At 34.4% G+C, this 16,828-nt stretch overlaps 1 protein-coding gene across 2 annotated transcripts; it reads right to left on the bottom strand.

Annotated features, from left to right (window-relative positions):
• Nucleotides 1–1,057: 1,057 nt before the first annotated feature.
• LOC126974564 (iodotyrosine deiodinase) lies at nucleotides 1,058–16,366 on the bottom strand. 2 transcript variants are annotated; one of them, XM_050822101.1, is made up of 5 exons: nucleotides 16,037–16,366; nucleotides 8,450–8,674; nucleotides 4,257–4,491; nucleotides 1,962–2,040; nucleotides 1,058–1,298 (listed from the first exon to the last, which is right to left on the bottom strand). In XM_050822101.1, the coding sequence occupies exons 1-5, from the start codon at nucleotides 16,206–16,208 to the stop codon at nucleotides 1,116–1,118; spliced, it is 894 nt and encodes a 297-aa protein (XP_050678058.1). In that variant the 5' UTR covers nucleotides 16,209–16,366; the 3' UTR covers nucleotides 1,058–1,115. The 2 variants fall into 2 exon arrangements, with proteins under 2 accessions (XP_050678058.1, XP_050678057.1); XM_050822100.1 differs by having other exon boundaries at nucleotides 1,962–2,043; nucleotides 16,037–16,365.
• Between the last annotated feature and the right edge of the window lie 462 nt (nucleotides 16,367–16,828).

The raw sequence follows: 16,828 nt of genomic DNA, 5'->3' as shown, positions 1-16,828 counted from the left end.
CCATATGTTTGACAGCAAATTTTTTGTGCCTATTTGAAGTGCCACTCGCGAGCGTCCAGTGAACTAATTTTGACGTATAATACAAATGATTGCGAAGGACCGTACAATACTCGGAATTATTTTTACATTTTGAATTAATATCGTTCGTTTGCCGTGCTATTTATATACTTCAAGAATCAACGTAATAAATTACACATTTTTTTTTTGTAAATTGTTTCTCACCATATGTTATTATTTTGTTGTCCACTAGGTTGTCATCACTATTTTTAGTTCCGCAGACTCTCGCTATGGCCAACAGCGCCAGTATTCGCCATATCAAACAGGAACAGTAAACAGCAAAAAGCACTTTGACAGCCGCCAGTCCAGTGGTATATAGTAGAGGTTAGTGAGGTTAATTCAGAGACTGGCTGACCGGTTAGGCCTGAATACGGAAATACCCGCGATTAAGTCCGCCTTGAATAGTTACTTTGGGCATTTTTTTATCTTTTAGTATCCTTTTTAAATAATACACACAAACTGCTCTTTCCGCTGCTGGCAGCGCTCTTCTATGATACAGCTAATATTCCTTGTCATTTTGAATAGTATTTCCCATTGAACTTTAATCTCCTAGTTCATCCCCATGTAGGGCAAAATTTCAAAAATGCTCGAACAAATGTTTATAAAATATATCTGTTGCCTAGATACAAAGTTTCATAGTTTTATCTTCGGTAATGATGAATTTCCATACAAACTACCATCCCCTATTTCAATCCATCCATTTATTTTTTTGCAAAAAAAGGTAGCCTATGTCATTTTTTAAGCTCTAATCTCTCAACTAAATTTTATCAAAATCGGTTCGGCGGTTTAAGCGTGAAAGCGTAAGAAACACTTACATTCACATTTATAATATTAGTAGGGAAGTAGGGATATAATATATAGCCAATTATATTATTGTTTTCTGTGTATTGCAAATTTTAATTTGTAAATAGATTAGTGTTATGTATGCTAAGTATAAATAAGAGTAGAATTTTACTCACAGTTAAATAGTTCTGTTGGATTTATACAAAAATATAAGCCGTGAAAATTAAATATCTTTATTTAAAAAATTGAGCAAACTTTTGAACTTTTTTACTCATTCAGCAGTTTAACATAATTTCACTTAACGGCTTCCTTCGAAGATCAGGTACTGTGGTGTTATCATGAGGTTTTCCCACTGGCAGGAGGAGCTCTAGCCTCTCGTTATGAGGTCGGGAGAGGAGATCTCGGAGGCGAGAGTTGCAGTTCAGAGGAGTTGATGTGAGTGCCACTAGACCGCAGTACTGTACAGAAAATACTCTATTTTAAATTATGGGAGATAATTAGTTATGAATAAAATAATAATAACATGCAAAGGAGATTGAAACGCTTCCATACATTCCTGGGCCCAGGTGATAACAAGGTGAAAGTAGCACCATTGAAAAGATAACATTTAAATAATCCTTAATTGAAAATTTTGCAAGATTTGTCAATCTGGGAGCTGAGTAATCGAAGATATAAAATTGAGGTTACGTCTTAAACTATATGTTAGAATACCTACCTATCTACGTATACCTATCTACTACTGTAACGACATTTTTTTGCATTATAATGGATGTATTTTTTTTAAAAGATCATTCGGGTCGATTTCCGTCAAAAGTTCAAATAATTTTTATAAACTAAATATGCTGTTATGGGTTTCTTATGAATCAAGAGCATAACTCCTTTCACGACTTTTAGTATCGTAGTTTCCGACTTGGCCATCACCGCGCTTCTCAAAAAACCATCCTGTATATAAGTATAAATCCCCTTTGGACTAAAATATTATCCCTGTGAAGGCTGGCAAAATGGAGGCATGGTTAGCGCCTACTTTCACTAGTGACACAAGCTACAAATAGGGTAAGTTTTACAGTTTGTGTCCCATTTCCCAAAGTAAATAAAATAAGCAACAACTTAATTAAACTTACATGTATGGCTGATAGAAGAATACCCGCTGCAATAGCGACACTGATGTCACTATAATAGTGCATTCGTTTTTTTCCATCACTTCTGTAACAATCAAGGAATAGCGTTTACCAGTTTCGCAGTGAGAGACTCCTTTGCACAGGATGCCGGCTAGATTATTGGCACCACAACGGCGCCTATTTCTGCCTTGAAGCAGTGATGTGTAAACTTTGCTGTGTTTCTGATTGAAGGGCGCCGTAGCTAGTGAAATTACTGGGCAAATGAGACTTAACATCTTATGTCTCAAGGTGACGAGAGCAATTGTAACGCCGCTCAGAACTTTTGGGCATTTCAATGGGCAGGGCATATCAATTACCATCAGCTGAACGTCCTGCTCGTCTCGTCTTCTATTTTCATAAAAATAAAATAATAGAAACGACAAGCGAAAGTGCCTTAAGCTTCATTAATGTAGAAACCAGTGTTGCCATACACAAATATTTGCAAATTACAACATAGAAAACACCGATATGAATATCTACTTAAATTCAAATTCAAATATTTTTATTCAAAATAGGATATGATATCACTTATTGAAAGTCAAAAACTACCACCCATTCCAAAAAGAATGCCTCAGACCTGAGAAGAATGGGCGCAACAAACTCAGCGGGCTTTTTTTTCATCGAAAAAATATGTTCACAAAGTAATATTGTACAACTAAACTTATTATTTAATAGCTTGAGGGCGGTCACTCCATTCCCAATCTGTGGTATCATTAAGGAAGTCATTTATGTTATAGTAACCTTTACCACACAAACGCTTAATGAGAGTGCGTGGTACAGACGACAAGTGCGACGAATGGTGATGGGAATCCGCTTTTAGGTACTGATTGGTATGTGTGGGTTTTCTAAATACCGAATGCACTGATGTTTTTATAGTATGCAATAAAAATATTATTGCATACTATGAATTACACAATAAGGCATTTTTTATTACATCCGAGATGTTATGTCAAAGAAAGATGCTAATCGCAACTCAAAGAGGGACTGCCAAAGAAATAATTTGAAATTTAGTTGAATTAAAATGAAACTTAGTTAGATTTAGTTCAATAGAATAAGTATGAAACACTGACCTCTACTATATTATATTTATACAGGTCAGTGGTATGAAACGTGCAGTTATTTGATATAAATTTGAAATAGTAGTAATTACAGTATGGCGATAGGCCACGAAGTATAATCCGGCTAAGTTTGACAGCAAACACGGAACAGTTGCTTAAAACGTAGTGGATTTTTCTCCTTTTTTTACAAGATTAAAGCCGTCATCTGTCAATCTGGCAATGACTGCACGTTTTATACAGTCGAGTGAATTGCTTTTTTCTTAGAGAGTTTTGCTAGCCTGGCAACTGATCTAGTGTTGCGAGCCACCGCATAATTGTGAAATGTATGCCATAGGGCGTGGCACTTCCACGTGCTATGGCGTTAGTTGGTACCAATAATACTAATTTGAACATGAAAAAATAGAAAATCATACTATATCAATATTTGCCAGTTGTGAAAATATTTAGTTTACTTACCTTGTCAGTAAATTAAATAATTGAAATATTTTCTTTCATTACTTTTAAGTGAAATTAAACGTCCTATTTAAAATAAGATAAATACGAATTTGAAGTCATTTGTAACGGTTTCAGGCCTTAACTACTCAACAAATAATTACGAAGTTTGGTACATAAGTTGTTACCAAAATACAGGTAGCGTAAGATTTGATTTATAAGAAAATAATATCACACGTCAGGAACCTACGTAATAAAATTTATTGAAGTAGGCGTTACTTTGCGGAAATCCATAATTATACAAATGATTTAAGTTTTCTTTACTGTTAATTCCGCCAATATTTGCTTTTAAACAATTCGACACGTGTTTCGCGTCTACACGAGGCATCCTCAGGACGTGGTGTCTCGCCAAAATCTGGCACGAGACATTAACGAGGTCGTACGTCGGGGCACCGATATAAGAAACTACTGCCAGAGTCTCGTGCCAGATTTTGGCGAGACAACACGTCCTGAGGATGCCTCGTGTAGAGGCGAAACACGTGTCGACTTGTTTAAAAATAAATATTGGCGGAATTAATACTAAAGAAAACTTAAATCATTTGTATAACCTAACCGTAATTGTAACAACTATTCCTTGAAGGTTTATAACCAAGTTATAATCATAATTGTCCAAATGTTTTGAGTTTTCTTTAGTGTTAATTCCGCCAATATTATGGCGGATTTCCACAAAGTAACGCCTACTTCAATAAATTTTCTATAATCATAATACCTAAACGAGTGAGTTTGTCTAAACACCAGAATTAATGCTGGTGCATCGCAGAGGTATGGTTTGGTTGAGTTCGTTGCAAATGGCTTGAGGTCCGTCACCCATTGTCTGGACATTCTTCTGGCATAGTTTTCTTCCTCCTCTTCCTCAACTATGTGTCTGATAGCCAACTTCATGTGTGGGTCTTGGACCGCAACGAAGGTCCAGGGCTCGGTGTGGGCTCCAGACGGAGAAGTCCCTGGAAAGAGATTTAAGTAAATTTGCCTTATCTGTCTTATTACAAACGCAATAAAAAGTTACATCAAGTTGAAAATCACTTCTTTCTGTCATGTAATTCTGTAGTGACAAAGTCAAAGTTAAGATAAAGACAAACTGCATTAAAAATAAACTTGCTATAAAGTTATAACTGATAAACAAATGCAAAATGTTGACTATATCGCTGACAACACTATCAATTCAATGATAGTTCTGAAGTTTACCGAATGTCAAGCAGCCTTGTAAATAAACGCGGGAAACGTTACATCCGAATAAACCAATCATAAGTAAAATGTCTTGGTAATGTTTGTTCTCAGGTATAACTTTATACCAAGTTTATTTGTAAATAATAAACCTTTATTTATTTTTAATTTGGAATAACTTTACTTCGCGTTTATTAATAACACAGCATGACATTAATAAGCAATGGTAGTAAGGTAAGTTCTTCTGCACATGTCCAACGAACTAAGATTTTTTCAAATAAACTTTAGTATGAGTGAAGTTAAATTAAATGGAGAAATTGTTTTATTTTGTATTCGAGTGATAATTTAATAAGTTACTTATTAATAGGCCTTGGACATTTTTATGTTGTAGGTACAAGCTGCTTTGTCCGCAGATAAGGGGTTTTTAAAAATAATAAGCAAGTTTCGAATTGAAGATTATCTCAAGTCCTATTCCATTTCCGGTTTCAATTTTTCACTCCTTTTCCCAACATATTATATGAATCTTATTACGAGAAAGATTGCTATGGCAAACTAAACCTTCAGTTGGTATAGTTGTAGCTCATCGAGATTCACAAATTCCGCGCGAACCATGGATTTTTCCGGGAAAATGGAACCTATGTTCTTTCCTAAGCTCTAGTCTATCGCTGTACAATTTCATAAGAATCGGTTCAATAGCTCCGGCGTAAAATCGTAACAAATAAATTAACATTTACATTTATAATATTAGTAGGGATAATAAAGTGCTCATGCACGCAAATTCCCTCACTTCTGGGACTAATTACTACACAAATTAAATTTATAAATATAATTTATGTACGATGCGACCTCGAACCCGCGACCTCTCGCGTTAAACATTTTAATTGTTAGGAAACTTTGCATTTGAAATAATACACACACGAACTGCTCTTTACGCTGCCGACGCGGGGCTCTTCTATGGTACAGCGGATATCCCTTGTGATTGTGGACAGTCTCTTTAATAGTATTTCCCAGCGAACTTCAAAATTTAAGTTTCAAAAACGTTTATGAATAACTTCTTATCAAGTGCCTAAATACAAAGTTTTATGGGTTTATCTTGACGACGAATGACGAATTTCCATGCAAATTTTCATCCCTTATTTCTACCCAAACATGCCTTTTTTTTACAAAAAATGGTAGCTTATAACTTTCCCAAGGTCTAGTCTATTTTTGTAGCAAATATAATCAAAATCGAGTTCGGAATTAGGCGTGAAAGCATGACGTTGTTCGGACTTCGAAACATACGAATTTTCATTCTTTAATTCATCAATCAAAATATTTTTTTACATCTTGTCAAGTGCCTCAATACAAAGTTTTATGGAGTCATCTTCAATAATGACAAACTACCATACAAAGTTTCATCCCCAATTTCAACCCATTCATTTACTTTTTCGCAACAAAAGGTAATTACATCGCATTATATGAACGGTCGACCACATCTTATCGGAATAAGTATCGGTATTTTTACAAATGTCGATTTGACGATAAATACGGTATTGACCTAAATCCAAATATGTATCTGTACTTCTCTTTGGCATGTCAAGTATGTACATTGTCACAATTGAACGTAGTGGTTAAATTCTCTTTGGTCAGAATCATTTCACTTTTCAGCGCAAAAATCTTTATGGAAAATTAAATTATTGCATAGAATGTTTCGTTTAAAATCAATACTTATTACATGCCTCATTACGCTTGTATTTGCTGTTTTGCTATTTATTTATTTACGAATAAATTATTTGAATAAAAGAGCATTGTTTTTACATGATGAAGAGTCTTGGGACATTGATAACCATACGGCGAAGATGTTACCAGAAACAGAATACGTGAATGTACCATACCTCAAGAAAATAAAAGAAATAGTGAGAAAATCTAATAAGCAGCAATTTGTGCATAATTCGAAAATTTATCACTCAAATATAACTTTAGTTATTGTTATCCAAGTGCACAATAAACTGTTCTATTTCGAACAACTTATTGATTCTTTGCAAAATATTAAGGGCATATCCAAATGCCTGTTAATATTCTCACACGATTGCTTCACCGATGAGATAAATAATTTAGTTGTGAATAAAGTGGACTTCGCAAGATATTTGCAAATATTCTATCCATATAATATACAATTACATCCAACTGTCTTCCCAGGCAGTGATAAAAAATACTGTTCTCAATTCTTGAAGTGTAAATTCGATCAAAATAGACAACGAAATCCAAAGCTTAACCAAGAAAAACATCACTGGTGGTGGAAACTTAGTCACGTATTTGATAAGCTGAAAGTCACGCAAAGCCACGATGGATATTTCGTATTTTTGGAGGAAACCAATTACGTTTTAGAAGACCTCCTGTATTTCGTTAAACTTACAGAAGGTATATTACAGAATAACTTTCTTAACTATGATATGATCGCATTAGGATCGAGAAATCCTACATTTCAAAGTTATAGTAAAACCGAAGCACATGCAGTGATCGAGCCTCTAGGACTTCACTCTTTTGGATTTGCCTTTAAAAGGTCGACGTGGAGTACTCTTAAGAAACTAAGCTATTATTACTGTCACCTTAACGACTACAGTTGGAAGAAATCTCTGATATATGTTGGAAGTAAAACAATGAATGGAAAGTTGATTTCTTTATCCATTAGAAGTGCAAGGGTTCTCAGATTTGAAAAATGTATGGATCCAAATGAAACAGACTGCCGCGAAGTTGACAAAGTAATAGCAATGCTGAACTTTGTTGATAGAGCTCAAAAAAATCTTTATCCACTCCACTTAAATTATAAAATAGTCAAGAAAATACAAATGATGGAACCTTCTGGGGGTTGGCAAGATGTTCGCGACATTGAGCTATGTATGTTTTATACAAGCAACATAAACATTTCTTGATTTTTTTTTGCAATTTCAAATCATTCTGCCAATATAAAGAGATGAATCTTATTAGTAGTTCTACACTACTTATGGTAATATTCCAGAAATGGAACATTAAACTAATCTAGAAAATAGTAATAATATTGGACATTGTCTTGCCATCCTTTGAGATTCATCTGATGAAGTAAAACTCATAGACATATGCAATAACAAAGTTCAAGAAATGCAATGCCGGCCCTTAAAGGGAGAGTATGAGGGTTCCCGTAGTCGTATGGATCAGGTACACTGTATCTTGCAGATGTTTTCTTGAGAAACGCGGGGTTGTGGAATGCCAAGCAATAACATGGTGCGGTTTGATGTAGTCTTTCCCGCACTAAATGCGTTAAAAGGTGCAGAATGACCACACATTTCTACGCAAAAAAATCAATTTGCAACCGATACTCTCTTGAAACATAGAAACGATATCGGCCTTTAAGGTGGGTGCTCGTATGGAACTGCAAACACCGCAGTTTGTTTTTATGAACAAAGGAACAAAGTCCTTTAAAAATCAATTGTGGATAAATGCCACACATACAGGTCGAGGGTTTGGTAAATGCAATAAAAGACACATTATGATGCAACGTCTCTATGCAACACCAGACGATCGCGCCGGTAACAGCCTTCTAGATCTCCAGCAATCAGAGTAGCTCTGCATTGGCTTGAAATTGCAGCAAACTCCGTACGTGGCTGGTTGAAGACAACTGGTGTCAAAAAACTTAAGGTACAAGACATCTTTTCACCAACTTATAAGGACTATAGTCGTATGGCAAACTTGGATTGGAAAAATATAGTAAATTCTACGTACCAGCTGTTTTGATGATATTATCGAGAACATCTTGAGGTATCGGCTCCGTACTGAAGCTCCTCACAGTTCTTCTGGTTGCCATTAGCTCATAGTATTCTCTAGACCTATTGATTATCTCTTCAGTTGATCTGCGGATTGGCTTGTAGGGTATATAAGGTGTATTCTCTGGTATTGCTGATGTGAGAAAATCTGGATCTTCATCATCATGATTTTCACGATCTGAAACTTTAGAATAAGAATTTATTTTACTAAACCAATTATTTTTTTGTCTATATAATGTGTCCCAAAATACAAAAATGGGAAAATAATAAAAAATATCCAAATCCTTTTATTTTGTAAAGTTGTATCAACTATTTAAAAATTCTTGAAATTTAACCTCCTAAAGCTTAGTTTTAGGTAGGTACTAAGTACTGTGACTAAAAAAATATTTTTTTTTTGTAAAAGAAACCTTAATAACATTTCTGCTCATTACAGTTTCAAATGAATTGAGAAAATGTGTTATTTTCACATATTCTTATTATTAGTATATAGAGATTTGAAACAATCCACTCGTGGCATGGTATCAGTGCTATTTGTATAAATAAATAAATAACAGACTAGCAAAGGTTAGTTTGGATGGGTGGTAGTCTGACACTTCCATTGCAACATCTGGTGTCCCTCAGGGCTCAAATCTAGGTCCTTTGTTTTTAATTCATTTATTAATAATATTTATTTTGATATCGATAAATTTTACTCAATAACAGTTAATAAGAAAAAGGGACACGGGATGTCCAAGATAAGATCGAGAATAAAAACTAACAAGTGTTATTGAAATTAGAAACTTTCGTGATCTTATTATCATTGATCAGGAATTTGTGTGTCGCTTCGGCATTCAAATTCACTAGGATTTGTAATGCGACTAGGAAAAGAATTCAAGATGTCATCTAATTTTATCGCACACTTTTAATACTCGATGATAACAATTGCATGTATGATCCCCATTCTATCAAAACTATATTATTGTCTATGTAGTGTTTGTATTGTGTACGATTAGAAATAAAAATAAAAACGTCATTAGGATATTAAGCGTATGAATTTCATACACCTGGAGTAGGTACCGTATCAATGTATCTATCGAAGCAAACGTCCATTCTTTACACTAATGGTATTCAAAACAATTCTCAGCCAGCATTCTCTAGTCGAGCGAATCTTAAAAGAAAATATCGAGAATTCGAATAAAATATCAGACTTGGACATTGGCATTGATGGGCTCGAAACATTTATAAATAAATGCTTCATATAAATTACTTTGTTAATTACAAATTTACATTATTACTTTAAAATTTGTAAAATTTTAATCTTGGAAATATTATTATTTCACATTTAATTATATTATAGTAAGAAAGACATTACAGCTAATGAATGATGTATTATGAACATTAAGATTGTATATTCTAATGATATATTTTTCATTAGTTTAGTAAACAGCGAACGTATTTTTTATGGAAGAGAGAAATACGTATATTGGAAAAGAACGGACCAATTGATTGTAGGTTATTACCGCTGCCCATAGTCTTTTGTAACACCAGACGATTCACAAGGGCTTCCCGACCTTGTAATAATAATAAATGATAAAAGTAACTCATATTATATTGAATTCGAAAACCGTAAACCTTAAGTGGCGGGCGAGGTTCAAAAAGGGGCACAGTGGTGAGAGTCAACGGATTTAACGCCATTAGGTACGTTTGAGTGTGCGAGTTTTGAGTTAACGAATAAATAAATAAAAATAAAATTAAGCCAATATTTCAAAAAAAAATATAACTGTGACATTCCTTTCGCATTACGTCTACCAGTGGGAGGCGCCTTTGCACAGGATGCCGGCTAGATTATGGGTACCACAACGGCGCCTATTTCTGCCGTGTAGCAGTAATGTGTAAGCATTACTGTGTTTCGGTCTGAATGGCGCTGTAGCTAGTGAAATTACTGGGCAAATGAGACTTAACATCTTGTCTCAAGGTGACGAGCGCAGTTGTAGTGCCGCTCAAATTTTTTGGGGTTTCAAGAATCCTGAGCGGCACTGCATTGTAATGGGCAGGGCGTATCAGTTGCCATCAGCTGAACGTCCTGCTCATCTTGTCCCATATTATTCATAAAAAAAAAAACGTCTGATCAGAGTCCGATCCGTACCCGTGAAAATACAGATGTAGAAATCTCGGGCCGAATTCGGATATTGCTTACACACTAGTCCGATCTCTGATCCAATTCCAAGCAAATCAAGGGCCACTTTTTGGCATGCGAAATTTTACGCGGAGCCACAGCAGAGCATTCACGTCGTTGATCACGAGTCCTTTCAATCGGCGTCAGATTGTAGTAAAAAATGTAGGTACAGTTTTGAACAGATAGCTTCGAACAATCTATACAAAGTTTACAGAAAAGTGCGCGGAAACGTAACAGTTCTTGCCGTACGCCATATTGAGTGGTTAACTGGTGGAGAAATATGTAATACGATTTAAAAGTTCTAGTAAAATAATGTAATAATATCTGTGGTAACCGATGCGTACGCGAATAATGTATTTAATTTTATAAACATTGGATTAACTAACGGAAATGATAACGTATCAAAATAAAACCTTGTGCCATATTTGTTATTATGACGTACTGTGTACTCAGCTACTGTTTTCTTAAATAAATGTTGGCTTATCAAACATTCATGTAACGGTTGTTAAATAGACGCGAAATCTGAATATATGAATGAATAAGCGCTGAGAATTCTATATTTTTTTTATGAAAATAAGAGACGGGACGAGCAGGACGTCCAGCTGATGGTAATTGAAACGCCATGCCCATTACAATGCAGCGCAGCTCAGGATTCTTAAAAACAAAAAAAAAATCTGAGGGGCCCCACAATTGCGCTCGTCACCTTGAGAAATAAGATGTTAAGTCTCATTTGCCCAGTAATTTCACTAGCTACGGGTGCCCATTCAGACCGAAACACAGTAATGTTTACACATTACTGCTTCACGGCAGAAATAGGAAAATAGTCTATAAGAGTTCTATAAGTGTTTTTAAAAGTAATAACATAGGCAAGTCTATTTTTTTTTTGTTTTTATATTGACACAATTTGACAAAAATTATCTTGCCCCAAACTAGGCATAGCCTGTATGGGTACAAGACAACGATATATTTAATACAATAATAATAATAATTCCTTTATGTCAGGCTACATGGCCCATAAAATAAATACCTTATAGTCTAACATACATATGATATATAACTTAAATCTACGTCACATTTTCGCGGCGATGTGAGGCGCGGGTTCGGTAACTTCCGGCGGTCGGCGACGTCCGCGATACTTGCGGAACACTACCCCCTTCGGCCACAGCTGCACGTCCAGGAAGGTAAATAATATACTTGCATAAACATATATAAATACATATAAACATCCATATTCATCATATAAATGTTCGCACCTACCAGGATTCGAACCGGGGACCTCTAGCGCAGGGTCATTAACCACTGGGCTATATGGGTCTTCATAAGACAATTAGATAAGAGATATAATTACTACAAATTGAGGTTAGTTGGACGCGGTTAGAATCATTATATTCAATCGTAATAATTATATTAGCGTGGCCATAAAAAGAGAGTTTATCTATTCTAGAAAAAGTCTAACAGCTTGCGGCCGTCCGGACATTTTATGGCCTTTGAAAGACGATGTATTGGTATTAAAATATTAGTACGATATTCGTTTATATTTTAAAGTAGTGACAATATTTATACCCACACTAGTTAGATACAATTAAATAAAACACATTTTAGACACAAATTATAAAACACAATTAGCATTTCTATCTCTTCATTACGAGTGTAATATATAGACAATGATCCAAGTTCATTAGACTTTGTACCTGCTATTGATAAACTATTCAGATCATTGTCCCTTGTTACTGTTGCCACTAAAGATAACTGCATATTTTTAAGCCACCGCTACAATTTATCTTAGATTATTTATACGTCTAGCGGCCATTTTCAAACACCTATCTATCCTTACTACTTACATATATTGCTGTCACCTTTGACAAGATCTTATCTATCCATAATTATGTCCAATATAGTTATAGTCCAATGCTATCTGTCAATAAGTTATTGAAATGTAAGGGATAAGGATAGATTTATCTACCTCTAGTAAGTTAAACTAAGGATAGATAGGTTATTGAAAACGGCCGTAGATAGACTACGGACAAACAGCTGTGAACGTCGAAAAATATTGAGGTTAGAATTAACCTTGACATGTTTTCAAGCTCCCTTTTTAACTGTTAAACTATAATCTTAAAAAAATATTTTCTTATCTTAAATAATCTCAACGTTAATCTTATTATTTTTGCTTTGTATATTAAGGTTTTTCAATGATATAGCTTACTTTTACCAAGAGTTATTTACCTTTACTGCAATTAACTTTTATTTTAAACTGTACGTTGTCGCTTTTATCTTCAACATGTATGTTCTCAGTGAGACGTTCCAAGGGAACAATTGTTATTATCTTAGTTCGTTATAATTTGAATATGTGTTTAATCTTTTGTTTCTGTTTTTGTCTTAAACAAAGTAAATAAAAAAAACCTCTATTTTGAGCAATGCACTTACACAAACTCAAAGTGTCATACAAATCGCGAGTGTAAGACGTAGAGACATGAGATACGAAATACGAAGGAGTGGAGTGAAGCGATTATATATATAAAGTAATATATATATGTCTAAGCGAACGGTTTTTCATGGATCTCTATAGAGCATTACGCAATCGGAGGTAGGCAGGTAATTAAAAAAACGATCAAGTGCAACAAGTTACCATAGAGGTTCCATACCATACCATAAGATACTTTTAGTCTGTTATACTTAGTCTGGCCATAAATACTGCTACAATTAAAAATAAACAAAATATTCCATTTGAATTTGGAATCTGTAATTTTTATTTGATTGTTCATTGAGTTTTCTCATTTTGGCGCTAATACATTATACAATATTTTGCGATATTAAAATGGAGTGGGGTGATAAAGGGAACCGAGTCGCTGTGATTGCATTAAACAAGCAAAACAGAGCCAAAACTCTCCATACGCTTGGTATTAGTAAAATGTTTGTGTGCCAGGTTGTTAATAGGTACAATGAGACCTCCTCTGTTTGTGACAGAAAAAGATCTAGCCGTCCAAGTAGTTCTTACGAAAAAGGTGGTCAAAGCAGTAAAGGAAAGAATTCGAAGAAATCCTGTCCGAAAGCAAAAGATTTTATCGCGGGAGATGCAGATAGCACCTGGAACCATGTCGCTAATTTTAAAAGATGACTTAGAACTTGCAGCCTATAAGAGACGTACTGGTAATTTTTAAACTGATACTTATAATTTAAAAAAGAATAGGGTGTTAAAATCGAAACAACTACTGAAGCGGTACGCCAAGGAGGTTAGGTACAAAAAAGTTTTGTTCACGGATAAGAAAAGTTTTAGAATTCAGCAAAACATCTTAACAAACAAAATTACCGTATTTATGCTTAAAGCTCTATGGAAGCCTCCCAATTAGTCGACAGAGTGCAACGTGGGTACTATCTGACTTCAGTGAAGGTATACCACTTTTAATAACGCTCCTTCATTGTACCTAGTTGAAATAGAACTTTGTTTGCTATAAATAGGTATATAGTCGAGTATAGGAAGCAATTATTTCATGACAATAATAAGACAAGCAGAAGGTTCAGCTGATGGTAACTGAAACGGCCTGCCCATTACAGTGCTGTGCCGCTCAGGATTCCTGATAAAACCAAAAATTCAGAGCGGTACTAAAACTGCGCTCGTCACTTTGATACATAAGATGTTAAGTCTCATTGGCCCAGTAATTTCACAAGCTACGTCACCCTTCAGACCGAAACACAATAATGCTTACACATTACTGCTTCACGGTACAAATAGGTGCCGTTGTGGTACCAATAATCTAGGCGGCATCCTGCGCAAAGGAGCCTCCCATTGGTATTTTTAATGCCGAACTTTTTGAACCTATTAATAAACATAATTTAATTACATTTTTTCCGAGTAATACACACAGGTATAGAAACATATTCAATATAGTTTAATACGTAAACAAGATAATAGTTAACTACTCTATACCTCAATTAGCTAAGAATGAAGTAAGTAATTAGTTGTTAACTCCCTTATCAAGATCTCTTGCTATAACATTAGGTATTTATGTGTAGTTTCTATAGTTTACTAGCTGACCCGACAGACGTTGTTTTGTACATAATAAATAAAATACTGTTTTTTTTTTACGAATTTGTCAATAATATTTCAAACCATCAAGAATTATTATGTAAAATATGCTCACTGTTGCTATAATGAAATTCTTTCATAGCAGAACTGTCAAACCGTGCGCCATTAAATTCTCTCATAGAAAATATGTCCATACAAAACAAATATTGGAAATAAAAATCATTATAGGTCCCAAATCGAAATAAAAACTATCCTATCTCTCAAGTTGGACTAAACTGCACTCCATGAAATAATCCCAATTAAAATCCTTTCATTAGCTTACGAGTTCACTGGAAACAAACATCAGGACACTGGAATTATATATTATACTAGCTGACCCGGCAGATGTTGTTCTGTAGATAATAAAAAAAATACTGTTTAATAGGAATTTGCCAGTAATATTTCAAAACATCAAGAATTCTTTTGTAAAAAATGATCCCTGTTGTTATAATGAAATTGTTTCACAGCGGAACTGTCAAACCGTGCGTCACTAAATTCTCTCATAGAAAATATGTCCATACAAAACAAATATTGAAAATAAAAATAGTTATGGGTTCCAAATCGAAATAAAAACTATCCTATCTCTCAAGTTGGACCAAACCGCACTCCATGAAGTAATCCCCATTAAAATCCGTTTATTAGTTTAGGAGTACATCGCGGACAAACAACGTGTCGTGTAATTTATATAATATATTAAGAATAAGTTATTCAACCACATTTTTTGCCCGCCATCTATGCATTAGTAACTTATACATTTATTGAGTTTTCATTTTAACTTTGAGTACAAAAAAGATTTTGACACTGGAATTTTCTATGAAAAGATAGACATTAGAATATGTTATTAGATTAAGATCGTATTAGTTTTTGATACGCCATTAACATACACATTGAAGATAAAAGCTTTTGAAATTAAAAGATATCTAATAAACACGGACCAGTAAAAAATAAGGACTCCATGTCACCTTACATAACAGTGTAGCATCAAAACAAGCCGATTAACGTTTAAATACATAGCCCCACGCACAGACTTACACTACTACAGGCCGATAGGCGGCAATTATGAGAATTGTTATCGTCTGTGACAGTTTGCGTCTCAATAAAATTAAAAATGAAGTCGTGCGTTGTGAAAAAATGTAAAAACGATATTTATAAATATTTGTGGCCATATATGATTATTTAAGGGAGAATAAATTGTGTAACTAGTATCCCCCGTAACTGCCCACACACTAGCATAACGGTGCTTCACTTGCTAATATCACGGCGCGGAGTCCTTCTTTTTTTACTCGTCCGTGGTATAAAACTTACTAAATAATATAGTGCTAACTTACTCTTCTCGGCGTGATAATATTTTGGCACAAATTTCTTCTCGCGAATTAGTTCGCGGCTCTCAATCCGATTCTTATGAAATACAGTGAATGCGATAAAAATAGCTATCAGAACACTATACACAATAAAACAGTGATTTTCTAGTATCCATATAGTGTATGAGATTATATTCATAATAATATATACGCGGCAAAAACTCTAATATGATTAATAATATTCTTTGAACTAAGTATTACATCACATCTGTTCTTTACGAAATTGTAATCGTTTTAATTATTGCGTCAACACACGTGTTTCCTCTGTTAGCTCGTATCACAGACTAGTTTGTTTTGTGTTGGATTGCAATCGCATCTGTGTAAAATGTAATGAACTAATGACAACAGTAACGACCGGCGTCAACTAGGACATTGTTACTAGGCTGGCAAAGGTGATTCCTGTCCATAAAATAGAATTAAGGCGCGGACTGACTAAGATTGTAAACGGTACCACCAACCCTACAATATTTGTGTTGATCATGTGGCTAAGATGCAAATGGGATTTTATTTTACTGGTTTTCTTTTGTTTATTCGAAAATTTCAGATTAGATTGAATAATTGTTCGGTTGAAATTTTAGAAAAGAAAATTTAATTCTATTAAATTCTTTAAAAAAAAGGGTGCTGAACATTCGGAGATTTTTGACTAAAAAGTTTATTTTTGGGAAGCAACTTCAAAAATTTTTATTGGACATTCCAAATTATATATAAATATTCTATTCGGTTCAAAATTTTCTTTAAGTCCTTTGTACACTGTATTTT

The sequence above is a fragment of the Leptidea sinapis genome, chromosome 32 (assembly GCF_905404315.1).
Source record: "Leptidea sinapis chromosome 32, ilLepSina1.1, whole genome shotgun sequence".
Classification (NCBI taxonomy): domain Eukaryota; kingdom Metazoa; phylum Arthropoda; class Insecta; order Lepidoptera; family Pieridae; genus Leptidea; species Leptidea sinapis.
The sequence above is the reverse complement of the archived record's forward strand: the minus strand, read 5'-3'. Positions and strand labels throughout refer to the sequence as shown.